This window comes from Podarcis erhardii (genome assembly GCF_964252035.2).
Source record: "Podarcis erhardii genome assembly, chromosome: 3".
NCBI classification, from domain to species: Eukaryota; Metazoa; Chordata; class Lepidosauria; order Squamata; family Lacertidae; genus Podarcis; species Podarcis erhardii.
This window is the reverse complement of record NC_138507.1, coordinates 90,436,174-90,452,055: the sequence shown is the minus strand read 5'-3', so window position 1 is coordinate 90,452,055 and position 15,882 is coordinate 90,436,174. Positions and strand designations below refer to the sequence as shown.

Genomic DNA, 15,882 nt, shown 5'->3' with positions numbered 1-15,882 from the left:
AAACTAGGGTCATTTGCATACTTAACCCCAGCACCAAGAACCCCTCCCACTAGATGGAACACATTGCTGAAATCTCTTCTTCACCCACTGTATTCCACGTTCATTTGCTCTGCAATACCTGCGCTGTGCTGGCTTTTGCGGAAGGATCCTAGCATTTCCCTTAAACTAATAATCATTTTTTAAAAATCAAAAAACTGCTTACTCTCACAATAGCTCTGGCTTGCGATTGCTACTGGCTGGGTTCAGACATAACATAAAACCATGTTTTATGTGCTAATAAGAGAAGAGCTCACACCATAGTTTGAGGTTCCAGCTTTGCAAGATACAAACCATAGTTTAGAGCTGTTTCTCATCTGCTTGCTCAGGACTTCAGAAGTTCACTCTTATATCCATGGTGCAGCAGTTTTGTGAGGCAGAGCAATGGTCCTAACTGCTTTCTCATCACAGTACCTCGGTTAAGCGCACCTTGAACATTACACTGCTCAGAGATTGGGATGGTGTGCAATGATATGATCACATTTGTTTGGCGAAGCAGGGATATAAGAGACATCCTGGACCTTCTGCAGAGAATGAGGGACAAGGGAGAAATTCCTGCAGAATGACATTTTTAATATATCCGGTTAACATACAGAGACGCACACAGCTGTTAGTACCGAGGGCCTTCTGTGGTTCCCTCACTGCGAGAAGTGAGGTTACAGGGAACCAGGCAGACGGCCTTCTTGGTAGTGGCACCTGTCCTGTGGAACGCCCTCCCATCAGATGTCAAAGCAATAAGCAACTATCTTACTTTTAAAACACATCTGAAGGCAGCCCTGTTTAGGGAAGTTTTTAATGTTTAATGCTGTATTGTGTTTTTAATATTTGGGTGGGAGCCGCCCAGAGTGGCTGGGGTATAAATAATTATTATTATTATTATTATTATTATTATTATTATTATTATTATTATTTTCTCTGGTTGTTCCTCCCAGTCTGCTTTCCATCCTGCTAATCCAGTCAGAGACTAGCTTACAGCTGCAGTCTTCTAGAATCTTGGCTAGGATCAAGGAATGGATTCTTAATAAATCCGTAGGGCCTCCATGCAGTAGTTTGTTTCTGCTGTCAAGTTGCAGCTTGAAGTGCCATTTGTTTAATGCTACTGTTTAAATAATAATTTATAAGACAGCTAGCCAGCCATTCTACAGCTTAATGACTGATGCAATTTATGGATACCACCACAGGCTATGTAAACACAGTTGTAAATATAAAGGATGTCTCCCACAAATTTTTACTTTGATCCTTATTCAAAATAATTCATCCTCCCACCCCCAACCCCTTTCTTCATTGTCTATTTTTGCATGTGACAGGATCTGGACAAGAGCACACAGTTTTTGTCTCCTAGGCTCTGCTAGCTAGGAATGGAAAATTAAATGTCCATTTTTTAATATCAAATAAATCATTCTAATTAAAAATTAATTAAATGCCCCAGCCTCTGAGCTGGAATACAAATGCATTTATTTGAATGTTCAAGTGTTTAAAACAAAGTGGAATTTGTTTTGAGCTTTTCCTTTCATACATATTTTGCCATCTAATCTTTTTCTGTCTGAATCACCCCTTCTGCAGGCATGCTCTGAATATGTAACCAGGAGAGCCGAACAGCAATTTATCTGGTGACATAAACCCCCAATAACTCACACAGTGTACGTTGCTGCTGCTTGTGTACACTGACCTATATAATACAAGTGTGTATGTGTGTGTAATGCATATCTAAGCTCATTCAAGCTCCTTGTCAACTGTGATAAATGAGCAGACAAATGCAGTATGTTGTTTCACAGCAGTAGCTGGTAGAAATTTCCTGACGGCTGATTGAGAATGATGGTTTTTAAATGATTGCGATCAATGGCCATTGGGAGACTCAAAAGCTCTGCATTCCAGGAGGGAAGTGCAGAAAGCAAAGGAGGCTCTGGATTGTCTGTTTCAACAACCCTATTCAGGCATTTAATTCCCCCACATGATTAGAATTGCATGAGGGAGGGTGGGGGGCACCCTAGCCGAACCTACTGTTTCACTCCCATCCACATCACCCATCGCCGTCGCTCTCCTTGCATTGGAAGACAAATATTCTCAGCAGGGATCCTGCTGAACTTTCAGAGCTTCCCAGAGTAACAGAGAGCCCTGCACCATTTGGGTTCTAAACTGGACAGGGAGCCTCTTCGAGTACAGCAGACCTCTGTTACAGAGCAACAAAAGGAGGGCAATGAAAGCAGCAGTGAGGCCAAGATGGAGGAAGAGCAGAGCAAGCTAGTTGACCCCTGTTCCCTTCCCTTCATTGCATGAGAAAAATGTTTGAGCAGGACTAGTGTTCCTCTAGAGACGAGAGTGGCGCGGTGGGTTAAACCACAGAGCCTAGGGCTTGCCGATCAGAAGATCGGCGGTTCGAATCCCCGCGATGGGGTGAGCTCCTGTTGCTCGGTCCCTGCTCCTGCCAACCTAGCAGTTCGAAAGCACATCAAAGTGCAAGTAGATAAATAGGTACCGCTCCGGCGGGAAGGTAAACGGCATTTCCATGTGTTCTGGTTCGTCAGAAGTGGCATAGTCATGCTGGCCACATGACCCGGAGGCTGTACACTGGCTCCCTCGGCCAGTGGAGCGAGATGAGCGCCGCAGCCCCGTAGTCGGTCATGACTGGACCTAATGGTCAGGGGTTCCTTTACCTTTACCTAGTGTTCCTCTAGTTAGGTAGCATCTGTGTACATGGGGATTCGTTCAGTGCTAGCGTGGCCCTGTGCCCTACTTTACAGAGGGCAGTCCAGTATAGGGAGGACTACCAGAGGATAGTCCTGTACAGGGGCGCCGACTTATAAAAAATATTGGGGGGCGGGGGCCCATACCGACTTATAAAAAATATTGGGGGGCCCCAAGACCTCCAAACCGCTGCTGCTGGGGGAACGAAAGGGGCGAGCCCCGGGCTGCCCCGACCTTAAGTGAACCTGTGAGGGCCCGCCCTTTGCGGCAGCCGATTGGCTGCCGCCGTGGGCGGTGAATATTAATGAGCTAGGGGGAATCCCCGCTTCTCGCGGGGCTGACGCCAGCCCCGCAAGATTGTTGATGGGTCGAGATCGGGAGTGGCTTTGTTTTAACTCATTACTGAATGTATTTTAAAAGGTAACTATCGTCAAACAAGGAAAAAAAAAAATACCAACATAATTTTGTGATTTTACAAAGCATAATATAACTAATAATTTTCTTAAATTATTGGGGGGGCTGAGCCCCCCCAAACGAATTTTTGAGGGGGCTCGGGCCCCCTCAGGCCCCATGGAGTTGGCGCCTATGGTCCTGTATTAGAGTAAGTCTTTTATTGAAAGAGCAGTCTGCTCCAAGTTCAGCATTTGTACGAAATATTTTCATTGGTCAAATGGATGTGAAGTTTCTTTGTTTAAGGCTCTGTACACGCTCCCATTTTCTCTGCATCCAGTGTGCCCCCACTGCTGCATAACACCGTTATCCACAATCCACAATCCATATCCTGTCTTGTGCCTATCCAGTCATTTATAATGGAATGCTGCATTTGGCTGAGTTTTCCTGCAAACTAAAGAAAAAGAACAGCCTAGCTGTATTTTTGTGCTGGTATTGTGTGCTCAGCCCAAGTATCTCTTAACTTTCAGGTGTTTACTGGAAACTTACTTTGTTGCTGCAAGCCTTTGGCCCGTGGGTTTCTAGCATTTGCTGTGCTGTTTTGTTTTGTTTTGTTTTGTTTCAAATTACTGTTTTAGATGTGGCTCCATTTGCTGCGGTCATGAACTGTTCTGACAATAATTTCTATTTTGTTGAAGCGTTTTACTGTCAGCCACTTCATGCATCCTTGTGGAAGTGGGAGAGTGAATTTAGCTCCCCCCCCCCCCCCCCGTGCTCATCTCACCAATGAGCTCAGTGATAGAGCACATATATTGTATGCAACAGTTCCCAGGTTCACTCCCTGGCTTCTCCAGCTAAGACGGGGAAAGGGTCCCATCTGAAAGCCTGGGGAGATAATTAGAGCAGACACTACTGAGTTAGGCCACAGGTCTGACTCTGTATAAGGCAGCCTCATAGGTTTCTGTTTATCAGAGGCTTACTTTCAGCAGGGTTGACAGACAACACTTCTTCCATTTTTTACCACAGCACAAGTCTGCCCCTGGCTGCCCAGCCAACATGTTCTTAACTCCAAAATTACCCAGGCAGAGAACGCATGATAGCCACCACAAAAAACATGGTAAACACCAGTGGGCCTTGATGGCCAACATTTTAATTGAGTCAGTATGCAGCACCATGAATTCCAGGTGTGTTTTCTTGTCAGCCACCATCAGTTCAGACCCCATTAGTGTATATGTGAAGTTATGGTTATTGATACTGTCAAAGAACTCTCAATGGTTAGTTAGATGGAACTTACCATTAGAGGAACTCTGCTTATTCTTCTTCAGGAAAACTTGTTATTTTATGTGCTTGGCAATTATATATTTAACCATGCTTTCTCCCAGAAATTAATTGGCCTGTAAATTCCCAGATTTCCCCGGATACTTTTTTTAAAGGGCATTTCATTGGCCTCTTTTCATTCCTCAGATATGGAGGCCTATCTTAGGTATATGGTACATATTTTTCCTAGAATATCTGTACATTTCACATTTGAGATCTTTAAGAACTTGGGTGTATACCACAAGAACCTAGTGTTTTTAATTTGTTAATGAGACATAGAATATAATTTCCTTTCACTATTTGCTTCAGTTCTTCAGCCTCCCTTCCTGAGAAAGTTAGTTCAGGTCCAAGGTTACGTTCTACTTCTTCCATAGTGAAAACAGCTGAAATAATTTATTCAGTCTTTCTGGAAGCTCCATTTTTTCCTCCATTATCACACCTTTAATTGCCCTGTCATCCAAAGGCCCAATCAATTTCCTAGTTAATTTCATGCTTCTGATGTATTTACACATTTTAAAATTGTTTACAGTAACGTGCTCCTCAAATCCTTTTTCTTTCTTTCTTGCACTCTATCTTTTATTTTGCAAGTTCGTGATTCTTTTTGTCCTCCACATTTCAGCAAGACTTCCATTTTCTGAAAGAAACCTTGTTTCCAAGAGTTTCCTCGATTCTGCTCATAAACCACACTGACAACCTCTTGGACTTGGTGGTTCTTTTCCCATTCTGCAGTACAGTCATACCTCATGTTGCGTCCGCTTCAGGTTACGTCCCACAGCATCCCAGAAGTACCAGAAGGGTTACTTCCGGGTTTCGCTGCTTGCGCATGCGCAGAAGCACTAAATTGCACCATGCGTGTGTGCAGATGTGGCACTTCTAGATGTGAACGCGTCAGGTTTCGGACGTGCCTTCAGAACGGATTACGTCCGCAACTCAAGGTTCCACTGTATACATCAGTTTACATAAGTGTATATTTCCCAGATTTATGTAATGGACACTCCCATGAATGTATAGTGTTGCAGCCCCCTAAATTGTATATGTCAACCACTAAAGAACAGTTGTTGTTGTTGTTTAGTCGTTTAGTCGTGTCCAACTCTTCGTGACCCCATGGACCAGAGCACGCCAGGCACTTCTGTCTTCCACTGCCTCCCGCAGTTTGGTCAGACTCATGTTTGTAGCTTCGAAGACACTATCCAACCATCTCGTCCTCTGTCGTCCCCTTCTCCTTGTGCCCTCCATCTTTCCCAACATCAGGGTCTTTTCCAGGGAGTCTTCTCTTCTCATGAGGTGGCCAAAGTATTGGAGCCTCAGCTTCACGATCTGTCCTTCCAGTGAGCACTCAGGGCTGTATTCCTTAAGAATGGATAGGTTTGATCTTCTTGCAGTCCATGGGACTCTCAAGAGTCTCCTCCAGCACTATAATTCAAAAGCATCAATTCTTCGGCGATCAGCCTTCTTTATGGTCCAGCTCTCACTTCCATACATCACTACTGGGAAAACCATAGCTTTTACTATATGAACCTTTGTTGGCAAGGTGATGTCTCTACTTTTTAAGATGCTGTCTAGGTTTGTCATTGCTTTTCTCCCAAGAAGCAGGCATCTCTTAATTTCGTGGCTGCTGTCACCATCTGCAGTGATCATGGAGCCCAAGAAAGTAAAATCTCTCACTGCCTCCATTTCTTCCCCTTCTATTTGCCAGGAGGTGATGGGCCCAGTGGCCATGATCTTCGTTTTTTTTTATGTTCAGCTTCAGACCATATTTTGCGCTCTCCTCTTTCACCCTCAATAAAAGGTTCTTTAATTCCTCCTCACTTTCTGCCATCAAGGTTGTGTCATCTGCATATCTGAGGTTGTTGATATTTCTTCCAGCAATCTTAATTCCGGCTAGGGATTCATCCAGCCCAGCCTTTCGCATGATGAATTCTGCATATAAGTTAAATAAACAAGGAGACAAAATACAGCCTTGTCGTACTCCTTTCCCAATTTTGAACCAATCAGTTGTTCCATATCCAGTTCTAACTGTAGCTTCTTGTCCCACATAGAGATTTCTCAGGGGACAGATGAGGTCATCAGGCACTCCCATTTCTTTAAGAACTTGCCATAGTTTGCTGTGGTCGACAGAGTCAAAGTCTTTTTCATAGTCAATGAAGCAGAAGTAGATGTCTTTCTGGAACTCTCTAGCTTTCTCCATAATCCAGCGCATGTTTGCAATTTGGTCTCTGGTTCCTCTGCCTCTTCTAAATCCAGCTTGCACTTCTGGGAGTTCTCGGTCCACATACTGCTTGAGCCTTCCTTGTAGAATTTTAAGCATAACCTTGCTAGCATGTGAAATGAGTGCAATTGTGTGGTAGTTGGAGCATTCTTTAGCACTGCCCTTCTTTGGGATTGGGATGTAGACTGATCTTCTCCAGTCCTCTGGCCACTGCTGAGTTTTCCAAACTTGCTGGCATATTGAGTGTAGCACCTTAACAGCATCATCTTTTAAAATTTTAAATAGTTCAGCTGGAATACCATCACTTCCACTGGCCTTGTTATTTGCAGTGCTTTCTAAGGCCCATTTGACTTCACTCTCCAGGATGTCTGGCTCAAGGTCAGCAACCACACTACCTGGGTTGTACGAGACATCCATATCTTTCTGGTATAATTCCTCTGTGTATTCTTGCCACCTCTTCTTGATGTCTTCTTCTTCTGTTAGGTCCTTACCACTTTTGTCCTTTATTATGGTAATCTTTGAACGAAATGTTCCTTTCATATCTCCACTTTTCTTGAACAGATCTCTGGTTCTTCCCATTCTATTGCTTTCCTCTATTTCTTTGCATTGCTCGTTTAAGAAGGCCTTCTTGTCTCTCCTTGCTATTTTTGGAAATCTGCATTCAGTTTCCTGTATCTTTCTCTATCTCCCTCGCATTTTGCTTGCCTTCTTTCTCCCGCTATTTGTAAGGTCTCATTGGACAGCCAATTTGCTTTCTTGCATTTCCTTTTCATTGGGATGGTTTTCGTTGCTGCCTCCTGTATAATGTTGCGAGCCTCCATCCATAGATCTTCAGGCACTCTGTCCAGCAAATCTAAATCCTTAAACCTGTTCCTCACTTCCACTGAGTATTCATAAGGGATTTGATTTAGATTGTATCTTACCGGCCCAGTGGTTTTTCCTACTTTCTTCAGTTTAAGCTTGAATTTTGCTATAAGAAGCTGATGATCTGAGCCACAGTCAGCTCCAGGTCTTGTTTTTGCTGACTGTATAGAACTTCTCCATCTTTGGCTGCAGAGAATATAATCAATCTGATTTCGATGCTGCCCATCTGGTGATGTCCACGTGTAGAGTCGTCTCTTGTGTTGTTGGAAAAGTGTGTTTGTGATGACCAGCTTGTTCTCTTGACAGAACTCTATTAGCCTTTGCCCTGCTTCGTTTTGCTCTCCAAGGCCAAACTTGCCAGTTGTTCCTTTTATCTCTTGATTCCCTACTTTATCATTCCAACCCCCTATAATGAGAAGAACATCCTTCGTTGGTGTCACTTCAATAAGGTGTTGTAAGTCTTCATAGAATTGGTCAATTTCAGTTTCTTCAGCACCAGTAGTTGGTGCATAAACTTGGATTACTGTGATGTTAAAAGGTCTGCCTTGGATTCGTATCGAGATCATTCTATCATTTTTGAGATTGCATCCCAGTACAGCTTTTGACACTCTTTTGTTGACTATGAGGGCCACTCCATTTCTTTTACGGGATTCTTGCCCACAGTAGTAGATATGATGGTCATCCGAACTGAATTCACCCATTCCCGTCCATTTTAGTTCACTGATGCCCAGGATGTCAATATTTATTCTTGCCATCTCACTTTTGACCACATCCAACTTACCCAGGTTCATGGTTCTTACATTCCAGGTTCCTATGCAATATTTTTCTTTACAGCATTGGACTTTCCTTTCGCTTCCCTTTCACTTCCAGGCATATCTGCAACTGAGTGTCCTTTCGGCTTTGGCCCAGCCACTTCATCAGCTCTGGATCTACTTGTACTTGTCCTCCACTCTTCCCCAGTAGCATGTTGGACGCCTTCCGACCTGAGGGACTCATCTTCCAGAGTCATACTTTTATATGCCTGTTGTCTCTGTCCATGGAGTTTTCTTGGCAGGGATACTGGAGTGGCTTGCCGGTTCCTCCTCCAGGTGGATCACGTTTGGTCAAAACTCCACTATGACCTGTTCATCTTGGGTGCCCTGCTTGGCATAGTTCATAGCTTCTCTGAGTTCTTCAAGCCCCTTCGCCATGGCAAAGCAGTGACAGTAGGAGGGGCAATTCATAGCTCCCCTCCACTCCTGCAGCTTTCAGATCAGATCTTTTAAGCAATGATGTGAATGACCCTCATCAAAACACAAGGGCAGTGCTCAGTGAAACAGAGCAACTTACAGGAAATAAATAAATATAAAAAGCTGCCTGTAATACAGAGTACCCTGTTAGAAACCAGAGCCCTTTATTTTTTAAAAAAGCCCCCTCCTGAACCGATTTACACTGCAAAATCATCTTGGGGGAAAATAGTGGTTGTTTTCCCTCACGCTTCATTAATTTTTAGTTTTGTCAGGCAATATAAATAAAAGTATCAAGTGCACCTCTAATTGAATCACTTGTGATTCCCGACTCCCTGTAGTACTGAGGAAACATGATGTAGCTGTGTTGTTTAGCAAGGTTGGATGAGTCAGGCAAACAATGGCTCATTCTGCCAAGGGGGGTTCAGGTACTGCCTCTGCGTTTTATCTTTTATTGTATAAACAGAAATCAGAGTTGTCATCGTGAAGGATTTGCAGCCCTGATGGGCTACTGATGTGGCATCATTCAAACACAGTTTCGTACAAGGAAAGAGCCCAGGGAGAAGCAGAGCTGCAAGTGGGAAACAAGGAAGGCAAGGACATTGTGCCTTTCATACTTTGTACATCCTTCTCTGAGTGGTGAGAACATGTACATTAACAATACAATCTCATACATGTCTAATCAACAGTAAGACCAGGGCCTTTTTGCAACTCAGTTCCAGCACCTCTCAGTTGGGTGCCATTACCATTAAGAATCCACCAACAGCATATGAATCTATATGGCTAACCTGATCCAAAACACTCACCCACCCTACTCACACACGAAAACAAAGCTCATCACAAACGAGCAACCACACCCTAGGCCAACCCCAACCTCTCTCACCACCAAAGGAACACAAGTGAATAGCAGAGAACCTGCACAAGTGACACTGACGCAAAACCCCACACATCTATTAAGTAAAATTGAAACATTGCCTCCCAACCCCAACCCCACTCACCATTCCCCCCTCTACCTCTTTCCCCCTTTTCTTCCTAAAGTAACACTAATGTCTCAACAAATGAAACTGATCTGTAAAAATGTTACTTAAAAAAAGAGACCTTGCACATACTTTTGTAAACCAAGAAAATCTTTAATAAAAATGCATTTTTTAAAAGAAGTAAACACCTGCCTATGTATAGAGAAAATGCATGTGCAAACTATCCTCTACTACTATTAATCACAGAACTCATTTTCTCTATTTCTTACATTGGCCAGATCCATCCTTTGGGTTGCATTTATGCATCTCTCTATCTCTTTCTCTGGGGGAAGCACTGGAGGGAAAGGGTTTAACATCTGGAGAAGGGCCAAGTCTATAAAAATATTTTATTTATATACTTTTACAATTCTATGGAGCTCATGGCTTACTTTTGGCATCTCCCGTTCGTTTAACTTTCTAGAAGAATTTTAAGGGATTTAGTAGTTTCCATGAAAAGAGACTATGTTGCTGATTGAACTCTATTCATCCACATAAAAGCAAGAACAAAGAAAACAGTAGCACACCAGCTTTTCCTTTTTTTTTTCAAAGCAATGAGTTCTCTCAATAGTGCATAGTCCCGGAGGTGGTGAAGGAAATGCATTATTAGGTTGCGATTTACGGAACCACTTGAAGTTCACTTCTTCCACGTGTTTATTGGAGTTTCTTTATGTGAAGCAGCAGCATTTCCCTTTGCTTTCCTCTGGAAGCCACATCCAACATTTCTCGCAGGTTAGGAGCCAGCATGTCCAGAGATAAAGCAGTGGGGGGGGGGGTTGGCAGTGCAGGTTGCCAGTCAATTCGTGCCTATTTAGCTCTGGTATTTCTGCAGCACTCCCAGACCGCTGACTGGACCCTGAGACGACTGCTTTCATAAAAGGAGGGAACATAAAGCCTGTGGCTCATACATTGGCACAACGCTATTTGGGCTGGGGTATATTTGTTCCTTCTCACAATCTGCCTGCTTCAAAGCAGGGTTTCAAAATATGTGACATATCAAGCTGAATGCAATCCTAATAACCTGGCATGGTGGCCCACCAGGTGCTTTTTAGACCTGTTTGGCTACCTGCCTTGGACTACAAAAGCAGTGATGTTGTGAGATGGATGGGGGGAGCTACAGTGAGACCCAAAAGTTCCCATTCAGGCACGGAAAGTTCATTCTAGAAAGGAACTGGTTTACTGTAATGGCTGTAAGCTGAGCTGACCCAAAAGCTGCAGCTAGTGCAAAATGCAGCTGCTCAGCTGTTCGCCAGGGAAGAATATTGACAGCATGTTATGTTGCTGGTGCAATAATTGCACTGGCTTCCAGTTAGCTACTGGACTAGATTCAAGGTGCTGGTATTGGACAGAGATCAGGATATCTAAAAGCTCACCTCATACCCAATCAATCATCATTCTGCAGGAGTGGGCATCCTGCGGGCACAATGTCAGAATTGGGCCTTTGGTATGGTGGCATCAACCTTTTGGAACTCCCTCCCATGGCAAACCAGACAAGCACCTTCTCTGTTGCCTTTTCAGCACCTGCTAAAGACATTCCTCTATCAACAAATCTTCTATAAACCTTATCCCAGTTGATATCTGGCTTCAATTTTCAATTGATTTCATGTATCTGATGCTTTTAAAAACTGTTTTTAACATTTATAGCTGTTTCTTAAATGTTTTTTATATGCAGCTATTTTTAACTGTCTTACATGTGTCATTGTATTTTAAACTGCTTTGAATTGCCTCAAGGGAAGCAATTTATAAATTAACTAATTGCAAATCTTAATTGATTGCAAATGAATTAATTGCTTGTTGCAAACAATGAGCTTAATGCTTAACCACCTTATAATACATATTATCCAAATTCTTATTAAATGCATTATGTCCCCTTTTGTTAATTCATCACATTCTTATACACAGCATGGAAGGAAAGAGTTACATGTACCCTACCCACATTCCCTATTGCCCCATTGGTTACTCTATGAAAATTGCATATTAAATGATAAGACATATTTAACATCTAGGTTTGTCTTAAGTTTTGATCTTATTTATTTATTGAATTTCTATCCTGCCCTTTCTCTCAAATGAGCCCAGGGCTGCAAAGACACCCTCAATCAAAGAACAACGGCACCTTGATCACTTCAGTTATTATGCTAGCTTGGGAGTATAGGAAATGTAGGTTGAATTTTTGCCCTTCCTAAATTGGCCTTAGAGTTTTCTGGATTATTGTGGCCTGTTTCGTGGACAGTGTGGAGCTGCAAAGCATACTGCAGCACAAATTGCTGTGGAGAAATTTCAGCTGATCTCTCTTCTTTTGCACAGGTTCTCCTTCTGGTCCTAAAATGGCTCTGCAGAGTTCCTTCAGCTGCTGGAATGGAACTGTGATCAAGCTGGGACAGGTGTGTGACTTCATCAGAGACTGTACAGAGGGAGAGGACGAAGGACAGCTGTGCAGTAAGTAAATTAAAAATCAACACTATTTCCTAATATCTTAAACCAATGGGAATGACATAATGCCTTCCTAAACACATCAGGGAATCTGAATTGATGCTTAGAATGCTTGCACATGCTATACATGGACTGCATTCAAATAAATCGAGGTCACTACCTTGTCTGACTTAGGATGCTTTTCGCCTCTAGCTTCAAATGTGATATCTAGCTTTATCCCTGTGGGGGAAGCAAAGCTCAGTCATTGAGTGCCTCCTAAAAAAGGAATATTCTTGCCTCTCTTGTACATTCTTGTACAAGAGCTCAGTCATTGAGTGTCTCCTAAAAAAGGAATATTCTTGCCTCTCTTGTACATGTTCCTGTGGTCTTTTGGCTAGAAGCTGAAATCAATGACCTGTGGCTCAGTATGGGTTATGCCATTTTACCCAAGCAGTGCATCAAGACCTGAGAATTTCCAGGTGTTCGTTTTGCTCTAGCTGTATCTCTTGTACACCAGTCACGAGATTTTCTTTGTATCTGTAGCTCTGAGCAGCAGCCCAGCCTGTTTCGGAACTGCTTAGATCTGGATAATAATAATAATAATAATAATAATAATAATAATAATAAATAATTTTATTTATACCCCGCCCTCCCCAGCCAAGGCTGGGCTCAGGGCGGCTAACAAGCAATAATAAAAACAAGTTGAATGAATACAACTTAAAAACAAGATTAAAATACAACAATTAAAATATTGAAACATTAAAATATTAAAATGCAGCCTCATCACAGGAGGAGAAAGAAAAAAGGAAAAAGAAAGAGGGGGAGGGAATCAAAGTGGCTCCAAGCCAAAGACCAGGCAGAACAACTCTGTCTTACAGGCCCTGAGGAAAGAAATCAGATCCTGTAGGGCCCTGGTCTCATGAGGGAGAGTGTTCCACCATGCCGGAGCCAGAGTTGAAAAGGCCCTGGCTCTGGTTGAAGCCAATCTAACTTCCTCAGGGCCCAGGACCACTAGGGTGTTGCTATTTATGGACCTTGAGGCTCTTCATGGGGCATACCAGGAGAGGCGGTCCCGTAGGTACGAGGGTCTAGGCCGTGAAGGGCTTTAAAGGTCAAAAGCAGCACCTTAAATCTGACCCTGTACTCCACCGGGAGCCAGTGCAGTTTGAAAAGCACTGGATGAATATGTTCCCATGGCAGAGACCCCGTGAGGAGCCTCGCTACAGCATTCTGTACGCGCTGGAGTTTCTGGGTCAGCTTCAAGGGTAGCCCCGTGTAGAGCGAATTACAGTAAAAACAAATTTCTGCCCACCTCCCATTCACTATAATGAGGATTTTAACAATAGCTATAATTCCCACTCCATCCAAAAGTGGGTGGAATTTTCATGATTAATCGAAGGTTAATCCCAATTGTAGGGAGATACATCCAGGCATCCTTTGTGCAGCGAACCTTTCTTTTAAAAATAAGAAAGTGTGTTTTGCTTTCTGCAGGCTTAGATGCAATTTGCAGGCATGGTCACCCCTTCTGAAGGGATGAAGCCTGTCAGGTGTCAATGGTTCTTCCATATGGGCAAAGTTCAACATTTTGGGGTGGGTATAGCATGAATCATGGGGTGGAGGATAACATGGATCCCCAGGAAACAATGATGTATATGTCAGCCTCCTGACTCAGATCTTGTTACCTCAAAGGTTGTTGATGGGAACAGGCTGCTGCGACCAGTTGTTTTTTGTGGGGTTTTTTTGTGATACTGCGTCTTCTCCCTGGGAGAGAGTCAGATCTCTCCTTCAACTTGCATAGGGGAAGAGTAATGGTGGGGGCGGGGGGGAACCCCAGCATGGAACTGCAGAAATATGCTTGAACAATATGTACACAGGAATTGGAGTCCACTGAGAAAATAATTCACTGTGATTAAAGCCTAGACCTGCCTGTCACACTGAAAGAATCCACCCTGACAAGGCATATGCCTCTCCACCCTTTTTGCTCATGCTGTTTCCCTAGTCGGCTTAGTTTTGCTTCAGAAATACATGAATGAATAAATAAACAAACAGGGTAAAACAGCAATATTTTGGGGAAACTCGAATCTACAGAGTGACTTGGAAACTCCTGATCTTACCTGAGACACCTCATCAATAATACAATCTCTACTGTTATACCGTAAACTGCCCTGTGATCCTCAGATGAAAGGTGGTGTATACCTTTAATAAATAAAACAAATAAAAAACCGAATCTGACTCTGGAATGTAAAAGCCCCGCCCAAATGACACCATTTGCCTCGTAACTCAGGAAGTACTCAGAACTCCAGTGCATACCTATAATTTCTGGTGCTAAAGTGCAACATATAGATAGTAGGTGCAAAATGAGAGGCAAATCAGTCACTTTGGGGTGGGGACACAAAGCAATCAAGCTCATGATGAATAAGAGGGGGAAGTTTCAAGGACATGTAAAAGACCAAGTGTCCCTATTTTTCAGGGACAGTCCCATATTAACAGAAGCTGTCCTAGTTTCTGATTTGATCCCGGAATGTCCCACTTTTCCTTAGGACATCCCATTTTCATCAGAGAAATGTTGGAGGGTATGGAGTTATGCGACCACCAAGCCAAGGAGATAAGCAGCTCTACAACCTCTAGAACACATTGGAAGGCAGCCCTGTATAGGGAAGGTTTTTAATGTTTAATGTTTTATATATGTTGGAAGCCACCCAGAGTGGCTGGGGCAGCCCAGTCAGATGAGCAGCATAATAATAATAATAATAATAATAATAATAATAATAATAATAACAACAACAACAACAACAACAACAACAACAACAACAACAACAACAACAACAACTGAATAGGATATCCCTATTTTCATCAGAGAAATGTTGGAGGGGATGATATCAGAGCTGTACATGGACAGCCTGTGCAAAGAGACAAAGAGGTGGCATTTCATAGAAATAGGCTTTTGTCAATTAAAAGTTTGTCCAAGGGTTGCAAATGGGAGCACTCTGACATCTGGAAAAGTTACTGTGACAAAAAGGGAATGGAAAGAAGGATAGACATGCCCAGGTTATAACATGAATCGGCACAGCAAACATGAATTGCGCAGCTGAAACACCATCAAACATGGTGATTCAAGCTTCACTCACTGTGTGTGGGAGGTGGAAGTGTGCAGAATGAGATTTAGGGAATGAGTTTTCCTGCCGTATCCTCTTGTTGAGACAGGAAATGAGTAGTGTGAGTTTTAGATGAAACACGAGCAGGTGACTGCAATGTTCTCCTGACAGTTCTGTGGAGGCCATTTTATGATGAAAAAGGCTGATTCATTTGAACTTTGCTGGTAGATGCGAACCAGCACAAAACTACCCACAAAGGAAATAGCAATATAACATTTCTGTAATAGTGCAGTGTTCTTCCTCCACATAAATACAAAAAGTTTTCTGCAAATTGAGGACTTATCTGCACAGTCATTTCTAGATTACTCAAAGTGCTGCTGGATATAATGTGCAAAGCAGGTATTCTTTCTCCTGCAGCAATTTCATGATTGGCTGGCTGTATTCCCCCACTTTCTCAAAATGTGTCACTAATGTGCCTGAAAACACATCTGTGAGAAAACTCTACTGGGTGGAGGAAATTTGAGACCAGTACCTTGCCCAGAGGGACAAGAACAGCCTAGAATATGGGCAGGGTAATATTTCGAGACTTGGGGTTTTCTTTCATATCTCGAAACTTCTGCTCTCCAACCTTAAAAGTG

General features: G+C 42.9%; 1 protein-coding gene across 1 annotated transcript in view; it reads left to right on the top strand.

Annotated features, from left to right (window-relative positions):
• Positions 1-15,882, top strand: part of ALK (ALK receptor tyrosine kinase) — a 608,021-nt gene that overhangs the window by 437,089 nt on the left and 155,050 nt on the right. The window contains exon 6 of the mRNA XM_081854122.1: positions 12,045-12,176. Coding sequence (XP_081710248.1) covers positions 12,045-12,176 — 132 coding nt within the window. The remainder of the gene's footprint in view (positions 1-12,044; positions 12,177-15,882) is intronic.